The 22,843-nt window shown below is 48.8% G+C and overlaps 1 protein-coding gene across 3 annotated transcripts in view; it reads left to right on the top strand.

The window, feature by feature from the left end:
• FBXL18 (F-box and leucine rich repeat protein 18) overlaps nucleotides 1–18,764 on the top strand; it is a 31,799-nt gene extending 13,035 nt beyond the window's left edge. For all 3 annotated transcript variants that reach the window (XM_065684581.1, XM_065684583.1, XM_065684582.1), the window contains exons 4-5: nucleotides 936–1,154; nucleotides 13,027–18,764. In XM_065684581.1, the coding sequence (XP_065540653.1) occupies nucleotides 936–1,154; nucleotides 13,027–13,183 (376 nt within the window). In that variant the 3' untranslated portion in view covers nucleotides 13,184–18,764. The remainder of the gene's footprint in view (nucleotides 1–935; nucleotides 1,155–13,026) is intronic.
• The last annotated feature ends 4,079 nt before the right edge of the window (nucleotides 18,765–22,843 follow it).

Raw genomic sequence — 22,843 nt, 5'->3', positions numbered from 1 at the left:
GCTCTTGGCCTTGCTGACCCAGTGACTGGGATTCCCAAGTGCTCCGAGGGCCTGTAGTAAATCTGTACTAAGGAGATGTACTCTTCTGGTGTCATCAGCTCCGCAGGCTGGTTTCTGTGAGGGCATCATCCAGTTATGCTGCTAGTTAAAGCATAGACCCCTTGTTGGTCAGCTGTGGTTTCACCATGTCATTTTGTTGTCCTCTGGGCTGTGACATAAGATTGTGATGGCCGTGATAGAGGAGCCTGTCTCTCTTCTCTGGGCCAAGTGTTTAACATAAAGGTTGACTTGATGATGGTTATTCTTACTGTAGAAGAGCAGTAGCTTTGATCCTTTGCCATCCTCTGACCATGGAGCGCTGGTTGTGGTCACTCATTGGCTCAGAGGCCCAAATTCTGCATGACAGTGTGTGCATTGGGAACTTTTCATGCCTGTTTCTCTCTAGGCAGTAAACTGAAGATATGACCGGTTTGATCAGTGTTGGTGCACTGGAGCAGTAAGAGTCCCTAAATCCACGTCAACTGCTTGGTGGATGTCAGGTAGCAAAAGCCAGGCTCATCCTACGACCAGAATGGATCTGCTGCTCAGACCTAGCATCTTACCCAACATGCTTTGTGGAAAACTTGCAGAACCAGGGTTGCTCTTGGAATTCTGCGGTTTAGGACCTTTCTACCTATTTGTGTCCTTGTGCTTTAGCATGCATCATTCAAGACTAGCCAGCAAGCAAGAGGTCTGAGCTTGCAGTGTCAGGTTTGTTATGCCATAGCACTGGCACAAGCACTACTAGGTTATTGTGTGTGTAAGTGAAACAGGCTCTGGGGGACGCAGATTGCCCTACATTTGCCAGCCCCCCCATGAATGTGCTGTCTCCCCTCTAGCCTACAAGCAGCCCAAGCCTGAATTACCCATTGACTTGTTGTTGTTTATTCCTGCAGGCTCGAACAGCCTTACTTCTGTGCGGGTGCCCAGTTCTTCCAGGCACTGAGTCACTGCTCCTCTCTCCAGCGGCTTTGCATCGTCTCGCGGAGTGGGACTCTGCAGTCTGACGCAGTGATGTCATTCATGGCCAACTGCCTTGAGGTCATCATGTGCCACATGTTTATGGGAGAATCTCTTACCGTTTGCAGAAGTCTCCAGCAATCTATTGTCCGGAGGTAAGTGCGGAAAGAGGTTGGTGTGGGATTTCTAGAGCTGGTGAAGATTTATCTCCCATTTCCTTTGCTTGCCAAGGTTTATATGGCTTGGAGCGCTTGTTCCAAGAAGCTAATAGGTACTGTGTAACCACTTGGCACATCAACTTGCCTCTTACTTTAATGAGAGTGAATCAGTGAAGGATTTGAAGGTATTATATGAATTTTTGATTCCATTCCCACCCCTGTTCTTTGCAGTTGAGGTTCTGCATGTGAACCTTTATAAATCAAATGACACTTTTTGGGTAAACAAAACATCTGCCGACGTTTTAAGTACTGAAGAGCTCTGACCTTGAAGCTTTCCTCCTTTCCCACAAGTGACTAAGATAATTCTCTGGCCTCTAATCACTTGTAAATGTCACTTACTGACAATCCCCTGGCAGCACAATTCAAAGCCTTTAAAGGGTTGTTGTGAAGGGTTTTTCTTGGGGGGGGGGGGGGGGGGGAGAATTGGTACAAACTCCCTTTGCACCTTTGGCAGTTCTTAAATGCATTCTGCGTGGCCCCTTGCAGTGTTCTGAGGCTCACGTGGTGGGGAAACGTTTGTGTGTGAGCCGTGAGCTGCATTTGAAAAGAGAGCTTTTAATTACGCTTGGCATAGTGAAAGCTCCTCATAGTGGCAGTCATCTTACAAAATATTGCCCATGCAACGCACTTCCCATTAGGATGAGTTCTTTTTTTCCTCCTCCTGGAGGGCTTTTTTCTCCGCCTTCCCTCTGTTTTCTTTGTCACCTACTGCTGCTGGGCCCTGTTAAGCTCTCATACAAATTTCAAATCACACAGCATTATGACTGCATCCTAAAGGCTGCTCCTCCTCCCCTCCCAGCTTTCCTCCCGCTTCCAAGTGACTTATTACATTTGGCTTGTTTCCGCGGATCAAATCCAGAAGAGCCTATGACTATATTAGCTACCTAGCAAACCGCACACGAGATCGTTTGTTACTGCCTCTAAAAGCCTCTGTGTCCTTCTGGGATGGGGATTGTTGGAAACATCTCAGTAAATTCCTTGTGATAGGGCAGGGGTTGAGTTTGTTTTTCACCGGGTTTCATCGCTGGAAAAACGTGCCTTGGTTGATTTCAGTTGTGCTTTGGGGATCCTTGGAAGGAACCACAGATCCACAGGCCCCAGCCTTTAGTTTGTGCTCCCCTCTGAGGTGCCACAAATCTTAATGTCCGCTTCCTGAGCAGAAATACACTGTTCTGCGGGGTTTTTCTCCCTCTTTTTCTCCGTGGTGGACAGATTGTCACTACATTCTGTACCTCTTCATAATTTAAGCCCTGGGAGCATTCCAAAGAGCAGCTGATGCCTTGTGGAAACGTTAAAAACTATTTTTATATATAGCAGCAGTTCTGTCATATTATTTTTTCTTCTTTTGTGTTTTATTAATAGAGACATTTGCATGAAAACGGGAGGTTTTGAGGGGGTTTTTTTGGTCTTTTTTCCTCTGAAGAGAGCATCTGCTCCCACTGCAGATTCCACACCTGAAGTCATAATCCTCTGTGACATTGTAATTGGTGGCTCTGGAAACGATTTTGATGTCACGTAAGATTATGACTTCGGGAGGAGGATAAGCGGTGGGAGCAGATGCTCTCCTAAGCAACAAAGATCCCCTTCTCTTGCAACTGTCTCTAGCAATAAAACGGAAGGAACGAAATACAGAAAATGATGTGTAAGCAAAGCCTGGAGTCTTCCACGAGCCATTAGTGAGTCTTTAGCCACGTGGCTTTCCCAGTGATCCCATTCTCATCCCTCAGATGGGGTTGGGAATTGACTCTCTCCAGACTGCATTTGTCTGCTACTCCAAAGGCAAAGAAATGTGCAGTAAAATCCATGTGTGAGCTAGTTCATAGCTTAAACCTGTGGATAAGGCTCCAATTCACACAGCTTGGCTTCCTCTAAGAATATGCTGCTAGTGTCTCCTTAATCCAGGTTTCAAACTGGAAGAGTCTATTGGGCAGCAAGTTATTTGTCCTTGTCCCAGAATAAAATAAGGTGATTTATCCTTTTTGTTGTTGTTTGCCTGTTTGGAACGTGTGCAGATGCTGCGTGTGTGGGGAAGGCATGGGGAGTGGGTGGGAAGGAGGAGGCGAGAGAAGGGAAAGCGAGGAAGGCTGTGAGCATGTTGTTGTTTGCTCCTGTTCTTGAGATAAGGGAATTAATCCATATTCCTTAGGTCTCATTAAGGGTTAGAGTTCCTTATTTAGATGGAGATGGACATCTCCTGATGGACATGGTCCTGTTTAGGCTCAGAGCAGCCAAGTGATGGCTGGTTTTGAACGGGGAGATGGGGTCAAAGTGACTCCTATTCTCCAAATGCATCTAAAAAGAGAAGAAATGCAAATTGGAAGGGTCTAGGGCTGGGAATGCACCAGTAGTTTGCTGAGGGGGGCTTGAAAATGCCATCTAGTGCAGAGCAGTCCTTGTTCAGACATGGATGCGCAGGAGGGTTTGGATCACAGATCTGGGACTGATCTGGGGAGAACAGACTGGTTCTAGCTGTGGAGTTGTACTGGAAGCTGGTGTGGTTACAGGGTGTGGTGATGGGAGCTCGGGTATTGTATCTACATCACACCAGTGGCTTAGAGCCTGACCTTAAGCTCTTCCCTTTGACTGTAAAATAAGGTTAGTATTATGTATTACTGTTCTACTGGCTGGAGAAGAGAGTTCTCGTGTCTGTTAGTCTTGTGACAGCTCTAAACCAGGCCCTGTGGTGCTGAGCTTTCTTGTGGGCAGTTTTCTGCTCAAAGTTTGCTGATTTTTGGGACAAATTAGTTTACATATTAAAGTCATTAAAAACCTCTGATTCAGTTCTGCCTCTTTTGCAATGAAACCAGTAAGCAGAACAGCACTCATCTGGAGCCCTCATCAACAAGCAAGAGGCTTGCAAGGGCAAGGTCTCCTCTGAGCTTTAGAGAAGACTGTTTCCCTCTGGGCAGATAAATCATTGCAGTGTTTTTCTTCATTCTTGTTTCTTCTGTGTGAATGGGAGGGGTAATCTCCTTTATGGGTTCAGGGAGAAACCCTGTGCACATAAGAAGGGCCTAGTGGTTAGAGTGGGAGATGTGGCTTGAGTGATCTATATCCATCTCCCTGATCTTCCTCAGCTTTGCATGTGACAGTGGTCTGCTCTCGGTTTCTCTGTAAAACGACATCTTTTTTTCCCTATCACATGGTGCTCAGCTGCTGCCACACTCCAGATAGCAGCAGATCTAACAAACACAATATTTTCCCTTTTATGCTTGGACCTTAACTGTGCCAAAGTGCTTAACTCCAAGCATGTGTTGTCTTTGTTTAAATAACTCTGCTGTTAAAACCGCTGCAGTGCTTTTAACCAGAAACGCTGAAACGCCACTACTCGAGGACCCACTGTTGTCGTTTCAAGACCTGTTGCTGTACAGAGAGGCTTCTTTGCAGAAAAGGGAGATTTGGCTTCTCCCTTTAGGGCTGCGGTGTTGTGCTGGGATTCCGAATGCTTGCAAAGAGCCCTGTGGCCAAGTCCCTGTCCGAGGGGATGGAACTTGCTTGCAGCAGCTTTCCCTGAGGGCTTCCACGCTGTTATTTAGTGAAGGAGTCAATAGATGGAGCTGTGACCTATGGAAGGTGTCCCACTGCTTACTCATGTGTTGCATGCTAACCATTCGTGTTTACACGCCTGGATTTCTCTGCCCAAGAAATCTTGAGGGCAAGGAATTTGGATGACTGGAGGCTTGCACAGCTACATGGCACGATCAGCGGGCACTTCACAAATGTGCAGGAGGAGTTGCTTTAGCGGCAGAAAACAGGCTGGAAAAGGGGATGGGAAATGCTTTGGCAAATATCCCCTTGGCCTCAATGATAGGTTTTATTTTCCAGTGTATTCCTTGAGAATTTGATCAGTGTTTAGCTTAAGTGTTTAGGTAGCTCCTATCCTTGTAATGATTTCAAGGACTCTACACCAGCACACAATAGAAGCCTGTGAAAAGATCTTGAGAAAAACACCTTGGAAAAGATCAAGAAAGCAACAATCAAAAAGCCCCCAACCAACCAACCCCTAAAAATCCCTGAGAGCATCATTAGGGATTCTTCATTCATAGAGGGAATGTGTCAAGGCATAGGGGTGAGTTGTAATTTATAGAAATGCAATCCAAGGTAAGCCACGGTAGAGAGTGTGGTCAGGAAGCCAGAGACTGTGGTGTGCTTTGCGGAGTGGTGGGTAGCTGGGCTCAGCTGCTCCCATCTCCCAAAGGCACTGTTGGCATCTCCTGGGGTCTGTGAGCTGTTGGGTCCTGGTGCAGCATCCCCTAAGTGCTGTGGGGTTGGAGTGGGGAGTTGGCAGCCCAGGCTCAAGCTCTCTGCCCTGCCCCTCTAAGCCACGCTGGCTGCCTGCCTCCTGCAAATGGCTTTGTAAAGCCCATGTGCAACTGGTGAGGCTGCACCTTGAATCCTGTGTTCAGTTCTGGGCCCCTCACTACAAGGGAGACATTGAGGTCTGGACACTGCAGTGGGGCCAGAGAAGGGCAAGGCAGCTGGTGAACGGCCTGGAGCACAAGTGTGATGAGGTATGGCTGAAGTGGTTTAGCCTGGAGAAAGGGAGGCTCAGGGGAGAGCTTATGGCTCTCTACAACTATCTGAAAGGAGGTTGTAGGGAGGCTGGTGTTGGTTTCTTCTCCCAGGTAACAAGCCATAGGACAAGAGGAAACGGCCTCAGGATGCACCAGAGGAGGGTTAGGTGGGAGATTAGGAACTATTTCTTTACTGAAAGGGTTGTCAAGCATTGGAACAGGCTGCCCAGGGCAGCGGTGGAGGCACCATACCCGGAGGTATGTAACAGACATGTAGATGTGGTGCTTGGGGACATGCTTTAGTGGTGGACTCGGCAGTGCTGGGTTAATGATTGGACTCAATGACCTTAAAGGCTTTTCCAACCTAAACAATCCTGTGATTTGATGACTGAGGGTTAACTAGTGCTGGAAGGCGCAGAGAATTTTGCTGGTTTAGGACAATCTGCCCATTCTGAGGATCCAAGACCAAGAGAAACACTACCTTAACTTTCTTTCTGCCTGTGGCAAGCATGAGCGCTGCTTAGTTTGAGTGCCTTCCACAATAGGACTCCTGCCACTTTCCAGGAATAGCTGTCTCAGTCTAAATTAGATTTTACCATTCAAGTTCCTGTAGCATTGCCTAAATTTTCCCTTGCTTGTTATTATCCTTTTTGAACATGAAACTCTTGGCTGGATCTTACCTTTTCTTAAACTGCTGATTCCAGTGGCCCTATGTAGCTGTCAGAGCTATGATGCTCGCTGGAGGGATAAAGCTCCCTCCTGGGATTCACTTGCAGAAGTAGGGCTTCCAGGTGGGAGCATGGGGGAGAAACTATTTGGAAAGTGCTGAGTGAGCCAGTCCCTCTCCTGGCATTTAGCACAGGACTGAACTATCACAAATGAATTGCTCCCATCAGAGCTAAGCATTCTCCCTTCCCTTATTGCTATTGCCCTAGGTACCCCTGCAGTGTTCCTGCTGCCCGGATTCTCATTGTGGGCTCGGCCTCAGAAAAGCCCTTTTGGGTAATTGTTTTTACTGTTAGATTGGGTGAGAAGGGGATATTAGGGCAGTAAGTGAGTGCAAGATCATCTCTGAATTCAGCAGAGTCCTCCAGCGTCCTTCCTGCACTGCCCACCTGACTGCTGCAGTTGTATTGATGCTGCAAAAAGCTGCTATTAGCACCTAGGGCTTCTTTGAGATTTTCAAGCTGGTTTTGCATCCCTTCACCACCTTCTTTTCTTTCTGACCTTGAACAAGTCCCTCTGTACTGCTGGCTTTCCTGGAGCCCAGAGCCAGCATGGTAGCTGCCAATCCCACTCCGCTAGCCTAAGCATGTTGTGGGCTCAGGCCCTGCATCTGATTGCAGAAGACTTAATGTATCGCTAGGCTGGTGTAGTGAATCATTAGCATCCTGTTCCAGCTTTCATTGTCTGTTTCATTTCCTGCTCTTGGAAACCCCTGAATCATTCTGTCACAGACTGAATAACAAACTGCATCCTTGTCAGCTTGTGTTACCCAAGAATTCCTTGGCGAGGGCTGACTGCTCGAGGTGTGGCCCAGACACCTTTCCTTCTATCAGGGGTGTTGTTTAGGGGTGGGTTCAAATACTTTACACACCAGTGGGTTTAAATACTTTACAGTGGGACCATCCCAAACTTGTCATGTTTGTATATCTTCTTTTGGGGGTCCCAACATACCCCCTTCTTAAATGCATTCCTATGGTTGACCCAAATGGCTTATTCTAACTGCTGGCTCATGTGTTTTGAAGGGAATTCAGTCCTGAACCTTTCCTTAGTGAATGGATTGGTTTGTGCATAAAATAGGTTTCAAGGATTGTCCTTTCTCTCTCTCGGCTGAGAAATAATATTGGAATAGTACTGTCGTGCTTTCTCTTCATGAGGGTGTAAAAGGCTGAACGGAAGCATTAACTGCAGCTTTAAAGCATTTCCATAGTAAAATAAATCTAATTGAGCCGTTAGTGCAGTAGCTTTTTAATTTGTGGAAGAGATTAGGATATAACTTCCAGCTTGCTCTGGCAGAGCACTCCCCTAGGATATGTCCTGGGCGCTCTGGCATCGCTATTTGGGTTCTTATTCCCTCCCCTTCTAATTGTCCAGTCACATTTGACTGATGCAGAGTTCAGCTGGCAAACTACTGCAAGAACCTCAGTCTGTGAGCGTGTTTGATGTAAACCTCAGCTCACAGGACGGTGTCATTCATGCCTTACAGGGAGAAACCACAGCAGGGAGACAGAATTTGCCTCTGCTTGGGATGAGTCTGATTTATGTTGCTCCTTCCCCATGACTCGAAGCAGTGGCAGAGGATGCTGCATTGAAGATAATGGGAGAGTTGGCAGTGCTGTGTGTGAATGACTTCCAGAGACCCATCTACACCCCTTCATCTCAGGTTGGAGGCTGTAGTGATGGGATTTGGAGTGAAAGGAGATCACAAGCCCTGGGAGAAGTCCAGTTTGTCCATGTAGACATGAGGGGGTGGAAGACACCCTTAAAAGAAAAGACTTTATGGAGGGAGTATTGTGTGGAGCTAAGAGCAGCATGAGGAATCACAACAGTTTTCCTCAGGAACTGCTGAAATCCATTTCTAAGGTCTGAAAATGATGTCTGCTCAGTGCTGGTCCTCCAGGAGGGTCAGGAGTGTGAATGGCACCAAAGAATGGGTCTGCTTCAGAGTCAGTGCGTGGAGGCTTTGGGCCCCTTCTGGGGGATGAGTGGGGAGCAAGGGTCCTTGCTGCTCACGAAGGAAGGGGCCTGGAGGAATTCTACCTGCAGTTTCTTTGGCATAGCTGGAAGATGCTTTGGAGAAGCTTCATTTTATGCTGTTGGCAGTCACTAAGCAAGGAGAGCTTTTGCAGTTCCCTGCAATGAGTTCAGGGCATGGCCAGTGGAACAAATTGTAAGCGTGTGTGTATCCTTCCCTGAAAAGATGTCTATCTGTTGGGTCATGCCACTTGTCTGCTGCTCCAGCTTGTCCTGGCATTTCCTCCCTTCCACCGTGCCATGCTGCAGGGATGGGAGTTTCCGGCCTGGCTCAGGTGTGCTGGCTCAAGCTTTCAAGACAGATTTGAACTTTGAGATGTAAGTCTTCCAGTGAAAACTACATACGCTGTGCTGGCAGAGGATTGGCAGGGTTTTTGTGCATGTAGGTGGAAGAGCTGTGTGCAAGGTGCAAAGTGAGCTGGTCTGAATTCCCTTGAGACCTTGTGCCCCTCCAGAAGTGGATCACCTGCCTGCTGGGAAGTTAAATGGAGAGAGAAGGTGTGTGACTGCAGCAGAGATTGGTTTGCTTTTGGGAGAGTCATGCAGATAGGAGCCCACATCTGCTCTGTCCCCACTGTGCTTTCTTCCCCCAAATCAAGCCTCCCCTGGTTTCCTTCCTTACTCTCCTTCTCTAGAGCCTCTTCTATAAGCTCATCTCATTGTGGAGCTGAAAGATCTGGCCTCGATCCCCTCCTGATACACTGTAGTTCCTTGTTTTAGCTGGTGTGTGCTGCTTTTGTTGCCAGTGCTTAATTATACCACCTTGTGTGTCCTTACTCCTGCTTGCCAGCTTTTGTGGGGCGGGATATGCTGCAATGTCTGCATTTGGCATAGAGTTTTTCTTAGGTTTCTCTGGAAAACCTGAAGGGGAAATAACATTCTTCAGTCCCAACTATTGCCTTATCCTTTCCTTATAAGTAGGAGAAGGTAAGTTTGAGCAGCACCTAACGCAGCAGAGCCGTTGTCTTCTGGGGTGCAGAGTTGCAGGGGGGCAGAATCCGTCCTTAGAGGTGAGATTGTCCTATGGCATTGGGATACCCTCTAGCTCCATCAGCAGATGGAGTCCTGGGGACACTGGCCTCTCTAGAGAGGTAGGTCTGACACCGTGCTGGGAGCGTTTGCCAGGAGATAACCGCATTCCAGGGAGTGACTCTTTTGTCTCGCTAAAATCGAGGAAACCTGATCAAAGTGCAGCCTTGCTTTAGACTTTTTCCTCCTCCTCTTTGACTTTGTCCCTGACCTACATATCGGATCCTGCCACACTGCTTGGAAGTAATTGAGAACCCAGTGTTAGGCTATTTACCAAGCTGTTCACTTGAAAATAACCTTATTGTGTCCAGTCCACACCTGCTCTGGGATCATTTTGGAGACAAATTACAGCCCTTTCAGCCACATACAACCTGCTCATGATCTAACTGGAGGGTGAGGCGAGACCTCTGCTGATGCCAAGAGGAATTTGCGACACAGGCTGCGCTTCACTGCTGGTTTCCCAGCTCTGTGGATGATTCCAACCAGCTGCCCGCATCCAAATGAAGACACTTCAGACACATCCTTGTAAAAGTTCCCACTGGGTGGCTGTTGGTTTGGTGTTGAGTCTGCTGGCCTAGAAGCTACACTGGAAAATATGTGTGTTGGGGGTGTCTTTTCTTTGTTATCCCAGTGGTTGTTTGTGATTAAAGGCTCTGTTTTGAAGGGGCTGCTAGTCAGTTGCCTAGAAAACTTGCTTTCATCTAATTAATCATGATGAGTTTAGTCTGGAGGTTTTGTAGGAGAGAGCAAGCAAGCATGTCCTTGGCATTTCTCCCTTGGAGGGGAAGAAAAAACCCCAGGCCTTCATGTCTGAAACTGCAGCTCTTTTGTCTCCCCAGGTCAACATCCTTCTCTGTCCTTCGGGTTTTCATTTTACAAGCCATGCTCTTGCAGAGGTAGATGGAGTTTGAAGTCCATCCAGGTGTGGAATGAGGAAAGAAGATTACAGGAGCTATTCTGCAACTCATTAACTCAATCTCTTCCCCTTCTTGTTATCTCCTCCCCATGCCTGGGGCCTTTGGAACTAGTGCTCTAAGTGCTTCTCACTTAATCTAGCCCACCTGGACAGGTGTACCAGGAAAGGAATTGCCTTCCAGGGGAGGACTAAAGGAGCAGAGATTGCCGAGGGAGGCTGCCTTTGGGAACTGCTAATCCCAGTTTAACATTATGACAGCTGCTTGTTAAAACCAGGGTGTTTTTTAACAGGCAGTTAAAGGAGAGGCTTTGCACGCACATTTAGCCTCGAATAATAGGGAGCCATGTGCATTTGATTCCTTTTTCTTTTCCCCTTAAATCACGCAAATTGTACATGGAAAGAATTCGCCGGCGTCAACTTGCTGGGTATGGAATTTACAAGGTTTGCAGTAACATACAGTTTCCTGTTTGGGGGGGGGGAGAAAATTACAAAGCTTTCTTTTCTTTTTCCCTTTCTAAGCTCAAATTCAAACCTCTCCCATCGATCCAGCCTCTTTGGAAGGTGGATTTACTGCACTGGGGGTTTTTTAGTCGTCTTGGTGGCAGATTGTCATGTAAACTTGTCTAGGTGCTTGTTTTTATAGCTGCGTGTAAAGGCTGCTCATGAACTGCAATTTTGTCTATGGTGAGAAGGCAGCATGCAGATCCAATTTGGGAGAGTCCATAGCCAAAGAAAGAAGCAGAGGTTTCTCTGTCTTGGGGAGAGCACTGTTTCTTCCAAGCTGAACTTCAGTACACTTGGTCTATTAACATGATTTTCTCTGCAGGACTGTGGTGCTGGATAAGAAACATGAAGAGCTGAGGCAGAGGAGGGACTATCAAAGAGACATTTGCTGTGTTTTATGTAATTTCACTGCAGACTTTACCAACTGCCTCTCAGATCAGTGCTTGTTTGCTGGTTGATTTCTTGGAGGCAGCGCTGTGGAAGTAAGAAACTGCAGCTCTTACACAAGCCCCCACATCCCCTCAAGGGGAGGTGTCCTCTTCTGCCAGCCCTGAGGCATGAGGCATGAAGGGCAGGTCTGTGATGCAGAACCCTGTAACATTGCCCCGGGTAGTTTTGCTGCTGGAAATCCTTATCCCTGCGGCTACTTAGGTTCAGGCAAATTAATTTAACCCACCAGGACTGAGCAAGTAGCCTTGGAATGGGAGTTTCTCTGCTTCATTTTTGGCAGCTCCGTTCCAAATCATTTGTGGATGGGAATATCCTGACTCCTGCGAAATGCCACTCTCTTGTGGCCTTTTCTTCAGCCGGCTGTATTGCTACCTGGGATTTCCATGTGTGTTTCCAGGAGCAGAATCTCCAGCTGTTCCCCTCTCTCTTTGACAGCAGTCTGGCTGTTTCAGAGCTGGAGATGAGCTGGGAATCTTCCAGGCAAACAGCTGTCTAAAAGAAGCTGGTGTGAGCGGTGAACTTCTCTTTCGACCCAACACAACTTGGTACAGCCTCAAGGGACTGATGCTGCCAGTCTGACTCTGCCTCCTTTACAGTGAGAATGACCTAGCCCTTGTCACACGCTTTGGAGGAAGCATCTTGGTGGCATGGGGCTGAGAGTCACGAGGCTTTTTAATCTTAAGGGTGTAACTCTTAAACCGTAGCATAACTTCCCTTTACCCCCCAGCTTTAAAAGACTAACCCATTGTTATGCTACGCTGAGTAATACTGTTTCCCTTCCATGTTCTCTTACTCACCAGGTTGCTATCATGGAGAGTACTTGCTGATGGGCTTTCTCTTTTGTATGGTTCTTATTACGTTGTATGAATGGCTTTAAGTTTTGCTGTTCTCTTTGCTCTGTAGTTATAACCCTGCTCTGTAGTTATAACCCTCTCTCATGTTGTTGTACCGTGCCTCTTGCTTGCTGAAAGGCAGACCCAGTTGTTAGTGGCAAGAAGAGCTGGGAAGGCAGGAGGAGAATGCAGATCTCTCCTAAGAGGGGACCAGAAAGACTGAGGCTGTGGATTAAGAAAGTGGAACCCAAAATTGCAGTGGCAAACAGGGATACGTGACCTGTGTTTCTGTTAGGGCAAATTCCTGTGGGGCCAAGACAGGTTTCCTGCAACTTGGATTAAAAAGGAGGCTGCAGTGCATGTGTGTGTGAGCGAGCACACACTTCAGTGCTTATCTGCAGATCTGAGCTTTCTAAACCTGCCCATGCTCTAATTGCAGAGTATAAACTCTGCATGCAGAACAACCCAGCCTGGAGTGATAATCCCAGGCTCAGCCCCCAGGGAATGCCTGGCACTGCTCTGGCCTGATCTTCTTAATGGCTCTGCAACTTGCCTCTGGTTTGTAGGTGCTTGAAATTGTTATGTGTGAGCACCTTGCCCAAAAGGTCTTCCTCCTTCCCCATGTTAGGGTTTGTGTTGGCTCAACAGACTGAGAAGGGGTGCAGGCCCTTGCTGACACATTAGAGCAGGAGACCTTGACTTCCAGCTGCCTCCTCTGAACAGCCCTTCCTTCCCTTATGCAATCCCCTTCTCTTGCACTGGAGAATTCCTCTTTTTCCTCAGCTAATAACCTGTGTCTGATTTAGTTTCCAGGCGGATCGCCCTGCGTTAAACGTCGTCATTTTCCCTCTGCTTCATGAGGACTTGACAGAGGTCATCAGAGATGTCCCCATGCGGCACTTGGATGAAATTACCTTGTTTAAAAGCAGAGTGGCCGAGGAACCTCCCAACTTGTGGTGGTGACTCTCACAGCATGGCAAGGACAGTCAGCGTGCACGTGGTGAAATAGCTTCTTGTTGGCCTGGATTGCCCATCTTTCAGCTCCTGGCCACCTCCCTGGATGCTGTACAATCACTTGAAATAGGTGCAATTGCAAACTGAAATAAAAGCTGGTCCTTTGCAGTGGGGAGACCATCTACTGGATATTGCTTGCATCTGAAAATCCCGTCTCCGAGGCTTCTGGAATCTGATGAGTATTTCCTTGCGGTTAATAGGAATTGTTTTGTTATTTTATTGACGTTAAAGGTAAGAGAAACTGACTTAATGATGCTCTTTCTGTGTCGCCTGGTGTATTTCCTAAAGGGCCCCTGTGTACTTCAGCAGTGTGCTTTGTGGTATTGGTAGAAATCATTCTTTGCTTCAGTCTGTTTTTGGCAAAGTGGAAAGCCTAAGCCAGCTAAAAGGCACAAACCCGTGTTGCTCAATTGAAGTGCATCACATCTTTTCTATGTTACAAGTACACATTTGTGGTCACGCACATGCAATCGCAGCTATTGAAGGGGGTTTATTTCTGATGGAGAAGTGCCACAAGGACTCTCTTTTTATTTTGAATAGCAAATTAAAGGTCATTAGTGCCTCGACCATGGTGTGTTCTTGCTGATGCTGTTTCCATCCATCTGGTGGAAGCAGTTCTCAGCTCTTTTGGAAACCCATGTCCTAGGGGTAGGTGGTGCCTACAGTGAGTAAGTTGAGGCTTGGATCTGATTTTAAACGCGGTCTGTCTTGCAGTGTAGATGGGAACGTAGTGTTTCAGCCCTGTCCTTAGATCCCATGCCTTGAGCTCATGCTAATTTTAGAGATGTTAGGAAGTATTTTCACAGTGTGATTTCAGTCAGCTTCTCTGCTCCACAGAACTTCCTCAGGCCCCAGCAGTGGTCTGGATCACTTTCATATTGCCTTATTTACTGAGCACTTTTGAAAGCATCAGACAGCTGTACCAAAAGCCAAGTTAGGAATTCCTGGAGCTACGTTTCTGGGTGGCAGTCGGATTTCCCTTCTGCTGCAGTATTTTATGGTAGCGCACTGGGTCTGTCTTCTGCAAAACAGCTACCGCAGCTTCTCCACCTAAACATCCCCTAATGTGCCGAGTGAGCACTGCTTTTCTGCGGCAGCCCAGATGCGTCATCCAAAGATGATGGTCCCCATCTCCTTCTTGGCATTTTCTACACAAGATGCGATCTCCCCATCCGTGTTCTTCCATCAGTGGTTCATAAGAAGCCTGATCTGTTGGGATTGATAAGAGAGCAAAATGCCCCTCGCAGCTTTGGAGGACTTTCTCTCCTTGCTTTCCTGTCACTGGTGATGTGTCTTGCGGGTGTAAATCCTGAGCCAGGCTGCAGTAACCCATGTGCTTGGCTAGGTTAGGTTGTTAACAAGCAGGTTAATGTTAGTTAGCCTTTTACTAGCACAAGTCTGTGCTAAAACTAACCCCTGCATGTGGCTGCTCTCTGTGCTGAGCTTTAATCCCTTCCCCACTCAGGGTAGGGTGCCACAGCAGTGTCTGGTTTGCAGCTGGTAGCAAGGTGGTGAAGCTGGCTCATGCTCCTGGGAATGGCTGCAGCTCCGCAGGCATTTGAAACTCTGCCTCAGGTTAGATACCATGCTGGTGAGTGCGAGGAGCTGGTGCCCTGTTCTTGGCATCCTGCCACTGTTTTCTCTCCTGCTCTCCCAACGAGGTCGTTCTTTCTACCTCTTGTCATATTACTTGCCTGTTTGAATCCCTCTCTCCCTCTCCAACTGCTTTTCTCTCTCCTTCTCCCTCTCTTCAGCAACTCAGATGTGCTTTTTGGCAGGAGCACGAGCCACTGCTCTATCCAGTTCTGTCCACTTCAGCTCTGCCTGGCTTTTGTTTCTTTCCTAGAATAAATAGTGAGGGATAGGCAGTGAGTGTTTGCAAAGCTGCTTTCTCCCTGTTTGAAGCATTAGCAGAGCTGCTTTTCTCTCCTTGTGCCTCTAGCCTTGGGGCAGAGTAGCAGGAAGGCTGAGGGTATGGAGCTCTGATGCCTAATGGGACCTGTTGTGAGGAATCTCAAGGTTTGGTACATGCTACAGGAGCGAGGCCATTCCCACCCTCAGCAAGGATTTCCCATCCACATACTGTGCCGTCAGGAAGTTTGGCAGAACCAGGGGCTTGCCTGTTCCTATCCCATTGGAAAACCTGGGTTGGGGGGCAGTGGCTTGCAGAAAACACTTGGTGCTCCATGGTGGTGTTAACCCTTTGGTCTTGGGGGTTAGAACAACCTGATGAAACATGCTCTGTCTTTTGCTTGGCAAAGCAATACCCATCTGCCTCGCGTCTTGCAATCGGGCGTGTTTTATAACACCATTATTCTGTTGCCTGGAGTAGGATGCTTAGACATCTGCATTCATACAAGCGGGTCAGAAGTCCCGATGCAAATGGTACTGGTTATAATCAGGGCTAGGAAAGGTCACCCACAGGTAGTAAAGACAGCACCACAGATAATGCTAAAGAGCTAAAAACTCCTTTCACCCCCGACTCCCCAATTCCGGGCCAGTGCTCGATACCTCTCCTACAAATCCTCTTCTGGTGAGTGAGGATTTCCGCTGCTTCTGCACTCGAGGCAGGATTCACCAGATGTTAATAATGTGCTTATTTTCTCTAAGTGCTATTTTGGCATCGGTGTTAATTACAATTTATATTCTGCAACATTTACACTGGGAAAAGAACCCACCCTAATAGTCCCCAATTGGCAGAGCCGGGCTATTAAACATCACACCATATGTTCTGAGCAGAGCAATATATGGGACTCGGAGCCCACTCAGCGCTGAGGCTCCGGTGTGCAGCATCAGAGGAGGAGAGGAGAGCAGAGAGATGGGTGGTTTGTTCCTAGCTCTTAGTAATATCTAATTCCCCCTCCTTTTCTCTGGTCTCTGTCCCCATCTCTCTAGAAATCTCCCTCCCTGCTATCTGTAGGCATCTAATGAGGTGACCTCTGAGCCTGCTGATGCCACTGTCCATACTCTAAAATGAATGAATTCAATTACAGAAGGTGCCCTTCTCCCAGGGAGCGCCTCTGCAGGATTCCCACTCCCTGCTGGCGTGTTCCTCGCTGTGCTCCGAAATCAGTGCTCTGATCTTTGGGGAATGCAGAAGAAATCTTTGCTTTGCCCACAGACGAGGTACCCACACTTCATTGGGAGAGGGATATTCTGCATCAAGTGCCATTAGTGTGGAAAATCAGTTGTTTGCTGCTCTGCTTAAATCCAAAGTCGTCTTCAGCAAAGTGGCATTTGGTTCCTGCAGGATGGGAGGAGCCAGACCTGAAGAGTGGCAGTGGGTTTGGTGTGGGGAGTTTGGTGAGGCTGAGTTGTCGGTGTGTTTGTTAGGTCTGTAGGTTAAAGGATTGCTCCTCACTGTTCTCCAAAGCTGATTTCATGGATTCTTTAGGGAATGGCAGCGTACCCGCTGCCCAGTTTGGAACAGGGCTGGGCGGCAACGGCCTCTCCCTTCAGGAGAGCTTGGACTGCAGTCACGGAGGTGGCTGGGCAGGCAGAGGAGAGATGGGAGTGAAGGAGACAGGGCAGAGCAGTGTCATGGACCTCAAGCTGGAAGCCAGACATCCACCATGAGACCTGGACCTCAGTTTCTCCTCTTGCAGGGCTGGGGCTGCTGATGCAGGCTGATGGGTGGCAGAGCAGTGACCCTGCGCTCTTCAATCTGCATGACTACCTCCTTCCTCCTCTGCCCAGGCCTGCTCCCAGGGGAACAGAGCTGATCTTCAGAGGCACGACAGTGCTGGGACGATGTACAGGAATGGGACTGGGCATTGTGAGGTGCTGGGTGCTGTATTTCAGCATCCCTTTTTCAGGATGGCGTATTCCCTGTGGCCACAGGAATGTGGGGCTTTTCCTGTTGGGAATTAACCAGTGCAGAAGGGTTGTTTTGTCTGCTCAAAGGAGATGCAATCCCCCTTGGCTGAGCCCAGCAGAGTGTCCAGACAAAGGTACAGGAGCCCGGAGCAGGGAGCCACGTCGGGTACTGCGGAGGCACATCTTCATTGCGGCTCTCCTGCCTCTCTGATCAGATGCGCAGGCAGCCGGGGTACTCCAGCAGGAGAATCATTTCCATAGAAACCAATTGGGATGTTGTACAGGGAATAATGATTAATAGTGAAGGGATGTTGCCTCAGGCCCTTCTCATTTTTTAGGGGGCAGTGAGGGGCAAACTGGAGCACAGGTTGTGGGGGGACAGGCAGGCTCAAAAACTAATGGAAACCATCTCTTCCATTAATTTCCAGGGCAGCCTCCCCTCTTTTCCTCCTCACCGCTGCTTCCCAATTTTCAAAATGGCTAACCTGGTTAGAAATAATGGTTAGAATAAACCAGGATGGATGAGGGCTGCCTACTAACATTGTTGCTGTTAGCAGCAGGATTTCAGCCATAAAACATGAAGCAAGGGAGGCATTGACCTTTCCGCTGGTTGAAATGAATGGAGACATCAATATGTATTGTTTTGTGGCATTGACCTCTGACGCTCTCCTTTCACCCTCCCCTTTCTCTTGGTTCTTTCATTCCCCCCCCCGCCCCGACACTGGAGGAAAGGGGTCGGTTTGTGCCATCTATTGATCCCCATCCGACTTGGTGATAGGGAAAGAATTAGAATCTTAAAGATCTGTGCTGTATGGGTTGGTGTGAGACACACAGGCACACGCTAAGCCTCCTCTTCCTCTTCCCCCCTATCCTCACAGAGCTCCAAAGCCCTGAGATCTGAAGGGAGGCAGATCAATACAGGTTTAATCATGATGGGGGGGGGCTCTTTCAGTGTTTTACATGGTAAAGTGTAACGTTTTATGTTAATGTTGTCGGAGCCTGGCTGCCTGGTGCCTTGGTTTATTTATTCTTTCAAGTAGCCCCCTTCTTTTGTGCGCTTCATCTTACGTACAGAGAATGGGGAATCAGGCATTGCTAATTAGCTGTATGACAATTAAGTAATGTAGCACAAAACCATTAGGACACTGGATTCCGGTTTTGAAGTTGGCCCTTTGAAGTAGAAGCTGCAACTCCCTGCCCAAGGCTGCTGGGGAAAATGGGCTTCTATCAAAAACTTTGTTCGAACAGAAGATGTCAGTGTAAGAGTCCCTGTTCCCTTCGTCTTTCCCTACAAACAGCGGGTGGGATTTGTTTCTCCTTGTAAAAACTGCTGGCATTGATGGCAAGCGGAAGGCAGGAAAGCATTCAATGGGCAGTTGGTCTCCAAACACCCCTGGTTCTGGTGGAGATGGTACCAAAACTGCTCGTTGAAAGGGAACAGCGCTGCTTTGGGAGAGAAGAGCCAGGTCACAACCAGCGCCCTGGACATGGCAAAGGGAGATGCCCATCAAAAGTGGGATCTCCCGACGCTTCAGGTGCCATTGGCACAGCCTGGTTGCGGGTACCTTCAGGCTCCTCCATCCGTGCACTCGTTTGACACTTGGTTTTCGCATCTGGCCCTTAGTTCTAGTAGTGAGTCGAATTCTGAATGTGCAACTTTCATGTACGCTGGTGGCATGTGAAACTTCAAATAAAGAGTGAAACCGAGCTGGAACCAGGTCTCCTCATTGCCTCCCGCCTCTCATTTCCCTTTCAAAGCACAGCCCAAAGCTGCACGCATCTGCTTTGGTGTCACACTTTAAGCCTAAGCGGGTTGCTGCAGTGAGGTGTGACTGGAGGTAGCCCCAGTCCAGACTGGGAGTGCTGGGGCAAAGGATGCTAATGAGGTCCAGGTCCGAGGTGTGTGGGTGCTGCTCTGTGAACCCCCATGGTTGTGGGCTCAGCAGCACGTTAAAGGAGCTGCTTTGTCCTTAGGAAATGCTTTTCGTCCATGGATCTCCACGTACTCGACTGCTGAGCTGTGTTGCTGTGGGACAAAACAGCTCTTAGCCCTGGGTAAGTGAACCAGAGCATGGATGCCGTTGAGTTGGGATGGTGGAGGCTGCGGGAAGGGGAAGGTGGTGGGCTCCAGCCACAGCAGGAGCGTGGTCCCTGGATCCTAGGCACTTGTGGTAGTGCTTGAAAGCACCGCATATTGAAGGGATGGAGGGGAGCAGGATGCTATTGCCACCAGATATTGAAGGGGAAAAGAATGTCCAGGGGGCCTATAGGGATGCTGGGGAGGGACTCTTTGTCAGGGACTGTAGTGACAGGACAAGGGGTAATGGGTTAAAACTGAAACAGGGGAAGTTTAGATTGGATATAAGGAGGAAATTCTTTCCTGTGAGGGTGGTGAGGCACTGGAATGGGTTGCCCAGGGAGGTTGTGAGTGCTCCATCCCTGGCAGTGTTCAAGGCCAGGTTGGATGAGGCTTTGTGTGGGATGGTTTAGTGTGAGGTGTCCCTGCCCATGGCAGGGGGGTTGGAACTGGATGATCTTGAGTTCCTTTCCAACCCTAACTATTCTATGATTCTATGAATGCTCCTCAAATATTGAGGGAAGCGGGATGGATGTGCTGGACCACAACTCTGCACTTGGGGCAGCACCAGCCGTTGGGCTTCCCTGCGTGGGAATGCTGATCAGTGCTAAAGAAAACATGGACCCTACTGTCCCCTGTGTTGATGTTTGTATGGTGCAGGATAGTGCTCCACAAACTGGACATCAGGTACCTGCAGCATCTACTTTTGATTGAAGAAACCCACAAACGAGGCATGCAGGAGGAGCAGCTTGGTGGAAAACAGTGCAGCCCATGTACCCATGTGCTTAAATCAGCCCATCGCAGGTAGGTGAAGCAGCAGGAGATCCCTCAAAAGGTGGGTAAGGCCATGCAGGACTCGTGTGGGGCTGCAGGAGAGCACACGTGCTGTGGTCTCTCCATACAATGATGCAAGGTCCTGCACCAGGGTTTGTTCCGGAGGGGAGCATGGGCTCTCTTCTGTTGTTTTCCTGCTCTGGTGAGGCTGCTCCCCAGGGCACGGAGCAGAGACCCTCCCTCCATCCCTCCTGCCCTCGTGTTTAAGTTATGGATTTTATTGTTCCAATAACTTTTATCTAAATGTGGTTTTGGGGGCAGGAGGGAAGAGATAAGGAGGGAGGAGGCTGAGGAAAGAATGCGCTGTCGGATTCTGCTAAGCCTCCAGCTATCGCTGCGACTGGCCATGGGTTCTGGTATGAGCGATCCCAGGGGAGCACTGAAGGGGGAAATGGCTGGAAGGGCCGTGGTCGATGTGATGTGCTGGTGGGCCCGTGTGGAATAGATCCTCTTCTCATTCAGCACTGATCTCATGCCCTCTTACCTGTTGGCAAAGAGGGACACAACTCGGTTTCCAGGAGAGGGAACTGGAGCAGAGGGGTGAAAGGGCTGAGGGTGAAGAGCTTGTTCCTGTGGCTGCTGGGACCTTGTCCGGGAGGTCTCAAGGCCTGGGGTGGCAGGAGGAGAAGTCCTCTGGATCAATGTGGAAGCAGCTTGTGCATCGCTGGCTCCAAGGTGGAGGAGAAGGGAGCGTGGAGGAGAGAGGCCAAACTGCTCCATCTCTCAGAGGCTTCATTTCTGGCTGCAGGATGTAGGCAACAAGGTGCTCACTGTGTGCTTGGTACCTCCCAGGCCCCAGAGGCAGCTTCTCCCTGGGGCTGACAGGCGAGGCAGAGGTGCAGGATGTGTGCATGAGTGATAACCAGTGAGGTTCTAACCATGGGATTAGGTGGAAAGTCTTGAGAGGGACCAGAATGAGAGGAGAAACAGTGTTGTCAGGGCATGACCAAGCCATAACCCTGTTTCAGTCCCCATGATCCAGCTCTTTTGTGCTGTCCCTCTGGGGTGGTGTGGACTGTCCCATCAAGCTCAGATTTGAAGCGGTCCAAAGCCACTCTGGGGCCCATGGTGGCTTCCTGATTGGCATCAGAGTGGACTCCGGTGTCCCATTCTCATTTCACCATGCTTGAGTTTGCTTTCTGGTGTGCTGGTGAAGGCTTGCACGGCGAGGGAGAGCCACAGCGAGTGGGGAAGAGCAGGGAGAGGATGAGCTTTCTCTTGCAGATGAAGCACAAACGGATGGAGAAGTCTTCCTGTGCCAACAAGTCTCTTGGAAGCCGCGTTATCAGAGCACCATCGCTGTCCTCTCTTCTCCTTCCCCCTGCTGAACGGGAATTAACAATACAACCAATAAACCCCTTTTTTACCTTCTCCAGGAGGAGAGGGGGAAAAAAAACAGAGAAAGAAAGCCTTGAAATGCTAAAGGACATAAAGGGCATTCATGAAAGGCTTTGGATGGTGGTTATTGCAGCAGGGGGAAAAACATTATTTCACTGCGCAGATAAAAGGAAGTGGAAAAGCAGCATATTTATAGCTAGGGAGCCTGGATTCCTTGTTAAGCTGCTATTATCAAATTAATGTCAAAATGCATCAAACAGGCATGAGTGTTCTGGGCCCCTTATGCAAAGTGCTTGCAAATTGGTTACAAATACATTTGTTTACAGGGTACGAGGCAGGAGCAGGATAATTACTCATTGTAGCAGGCTCGGGTTGTGTCTTTCTTCTTTATTTCATTTCATTTTTGTTGGCAATTACACAAACAAGCTGGTTTGAAATAGAAATACAGCCCCTTTCGAAGGGAATCAAATAGAACCGGTGGGATGCAGAGGGCTTGATGGGAGCGGTGCAGAGCATCGCGCCTCTCCTCCGTGAGGACACAGTAACCCTCGCTGGGAGCTCGGCTCTAAGAGTGGCTTCAAAACCCATCCAAGAGCGTTTGGAGGGTGATACATGGCTGGAAAGGGAGCAGCTTGTGGGTCTGGGTCCTCTGGGGGGTGATAGATGCCCATTCTATGGGCACAGTGCTGGGGTGGCTCCAGCTCACTGCGTACTTCAGCTGCCGCATCCTTGCTGGGGCCTGGGCTTTTTGGTATGGGACCTGTTGAGGTTTCAGCTGCGCACCGATGGGAATTCACTTTGGGATGGGGTGTTTTAGGGCATTTTGGCTATTTGCAGCTGTCAACTTGGGTTCTGAAGCAGCTTGTGCCCAGCTGTGGGTACCAACATGTATTTGGGGGATGCTTGGACTTAGAGCATCCCGTGGATGGGTGATGGCATCCACTCTGTGTGAAGAAAGGAGTGTGGTGTGAGCTCCCCTCCATGAACGTGTCTTTGGGGCTTCTTTAAGCAAGCCATGGGCTCGCACTCCCAAACCTGTTAACGTGAAAGGGGATCATAGAATCAAAGAATAGTTAGGGTTGGAAAGGACCTGAAGATCATCCAGTTCCAACCCCCCTGCCATGGGCAGGGACACCTCACACTAAACCATCCCACACAAGGCTTCATCCAACCTGGCCTTGAACACTGCCAGGGATGGAGCACTCACAGATAAGCTGGGAAGCTTATCTCATCCTCAGAATGGCTGGGGAAGGGAATTTGGTTGGGGGGCAAATGGAAACTTCCTGCTGCCCCACATCTTAATGGGTCCCATTCTGGGAGTAAATCACAGCTCTGCCACTCAGGGAAGCTGCTCACTGAATCTGCTCTTCCAGGGGTGGATAAAGCCAAGGGGAGTCTAATGCCATGATTATTACAGATCATTTACTAGGAAACAGGAAGAAACGAGCCATTGCCCATCTCATGCTGGAGCTTTTCTTGGTAGAAGGTGTGCAAACAGCCCCGTGGCTGCTTCTCCCTTTGGATTTGTTCTGGTAAATCTGCCC

Source organism: Lathamus discolor, chromosome 6 (genome assembly GCF_037157495.1).
Source record: "Lathamus discolor isolate bLatDis1 chromosome 6, bLatDis1.hap1, whole genome shotgun sequence".
Taxonomy (NCBI): Eukaryota; Metazoa; Chordata; class Aves; order Psittaciformes; family Psittacidae; genus Lathamus; species Lathamus discolor.
This window is presented reverse-complemented; position numbering and strand designations above follow the sequence as displayed.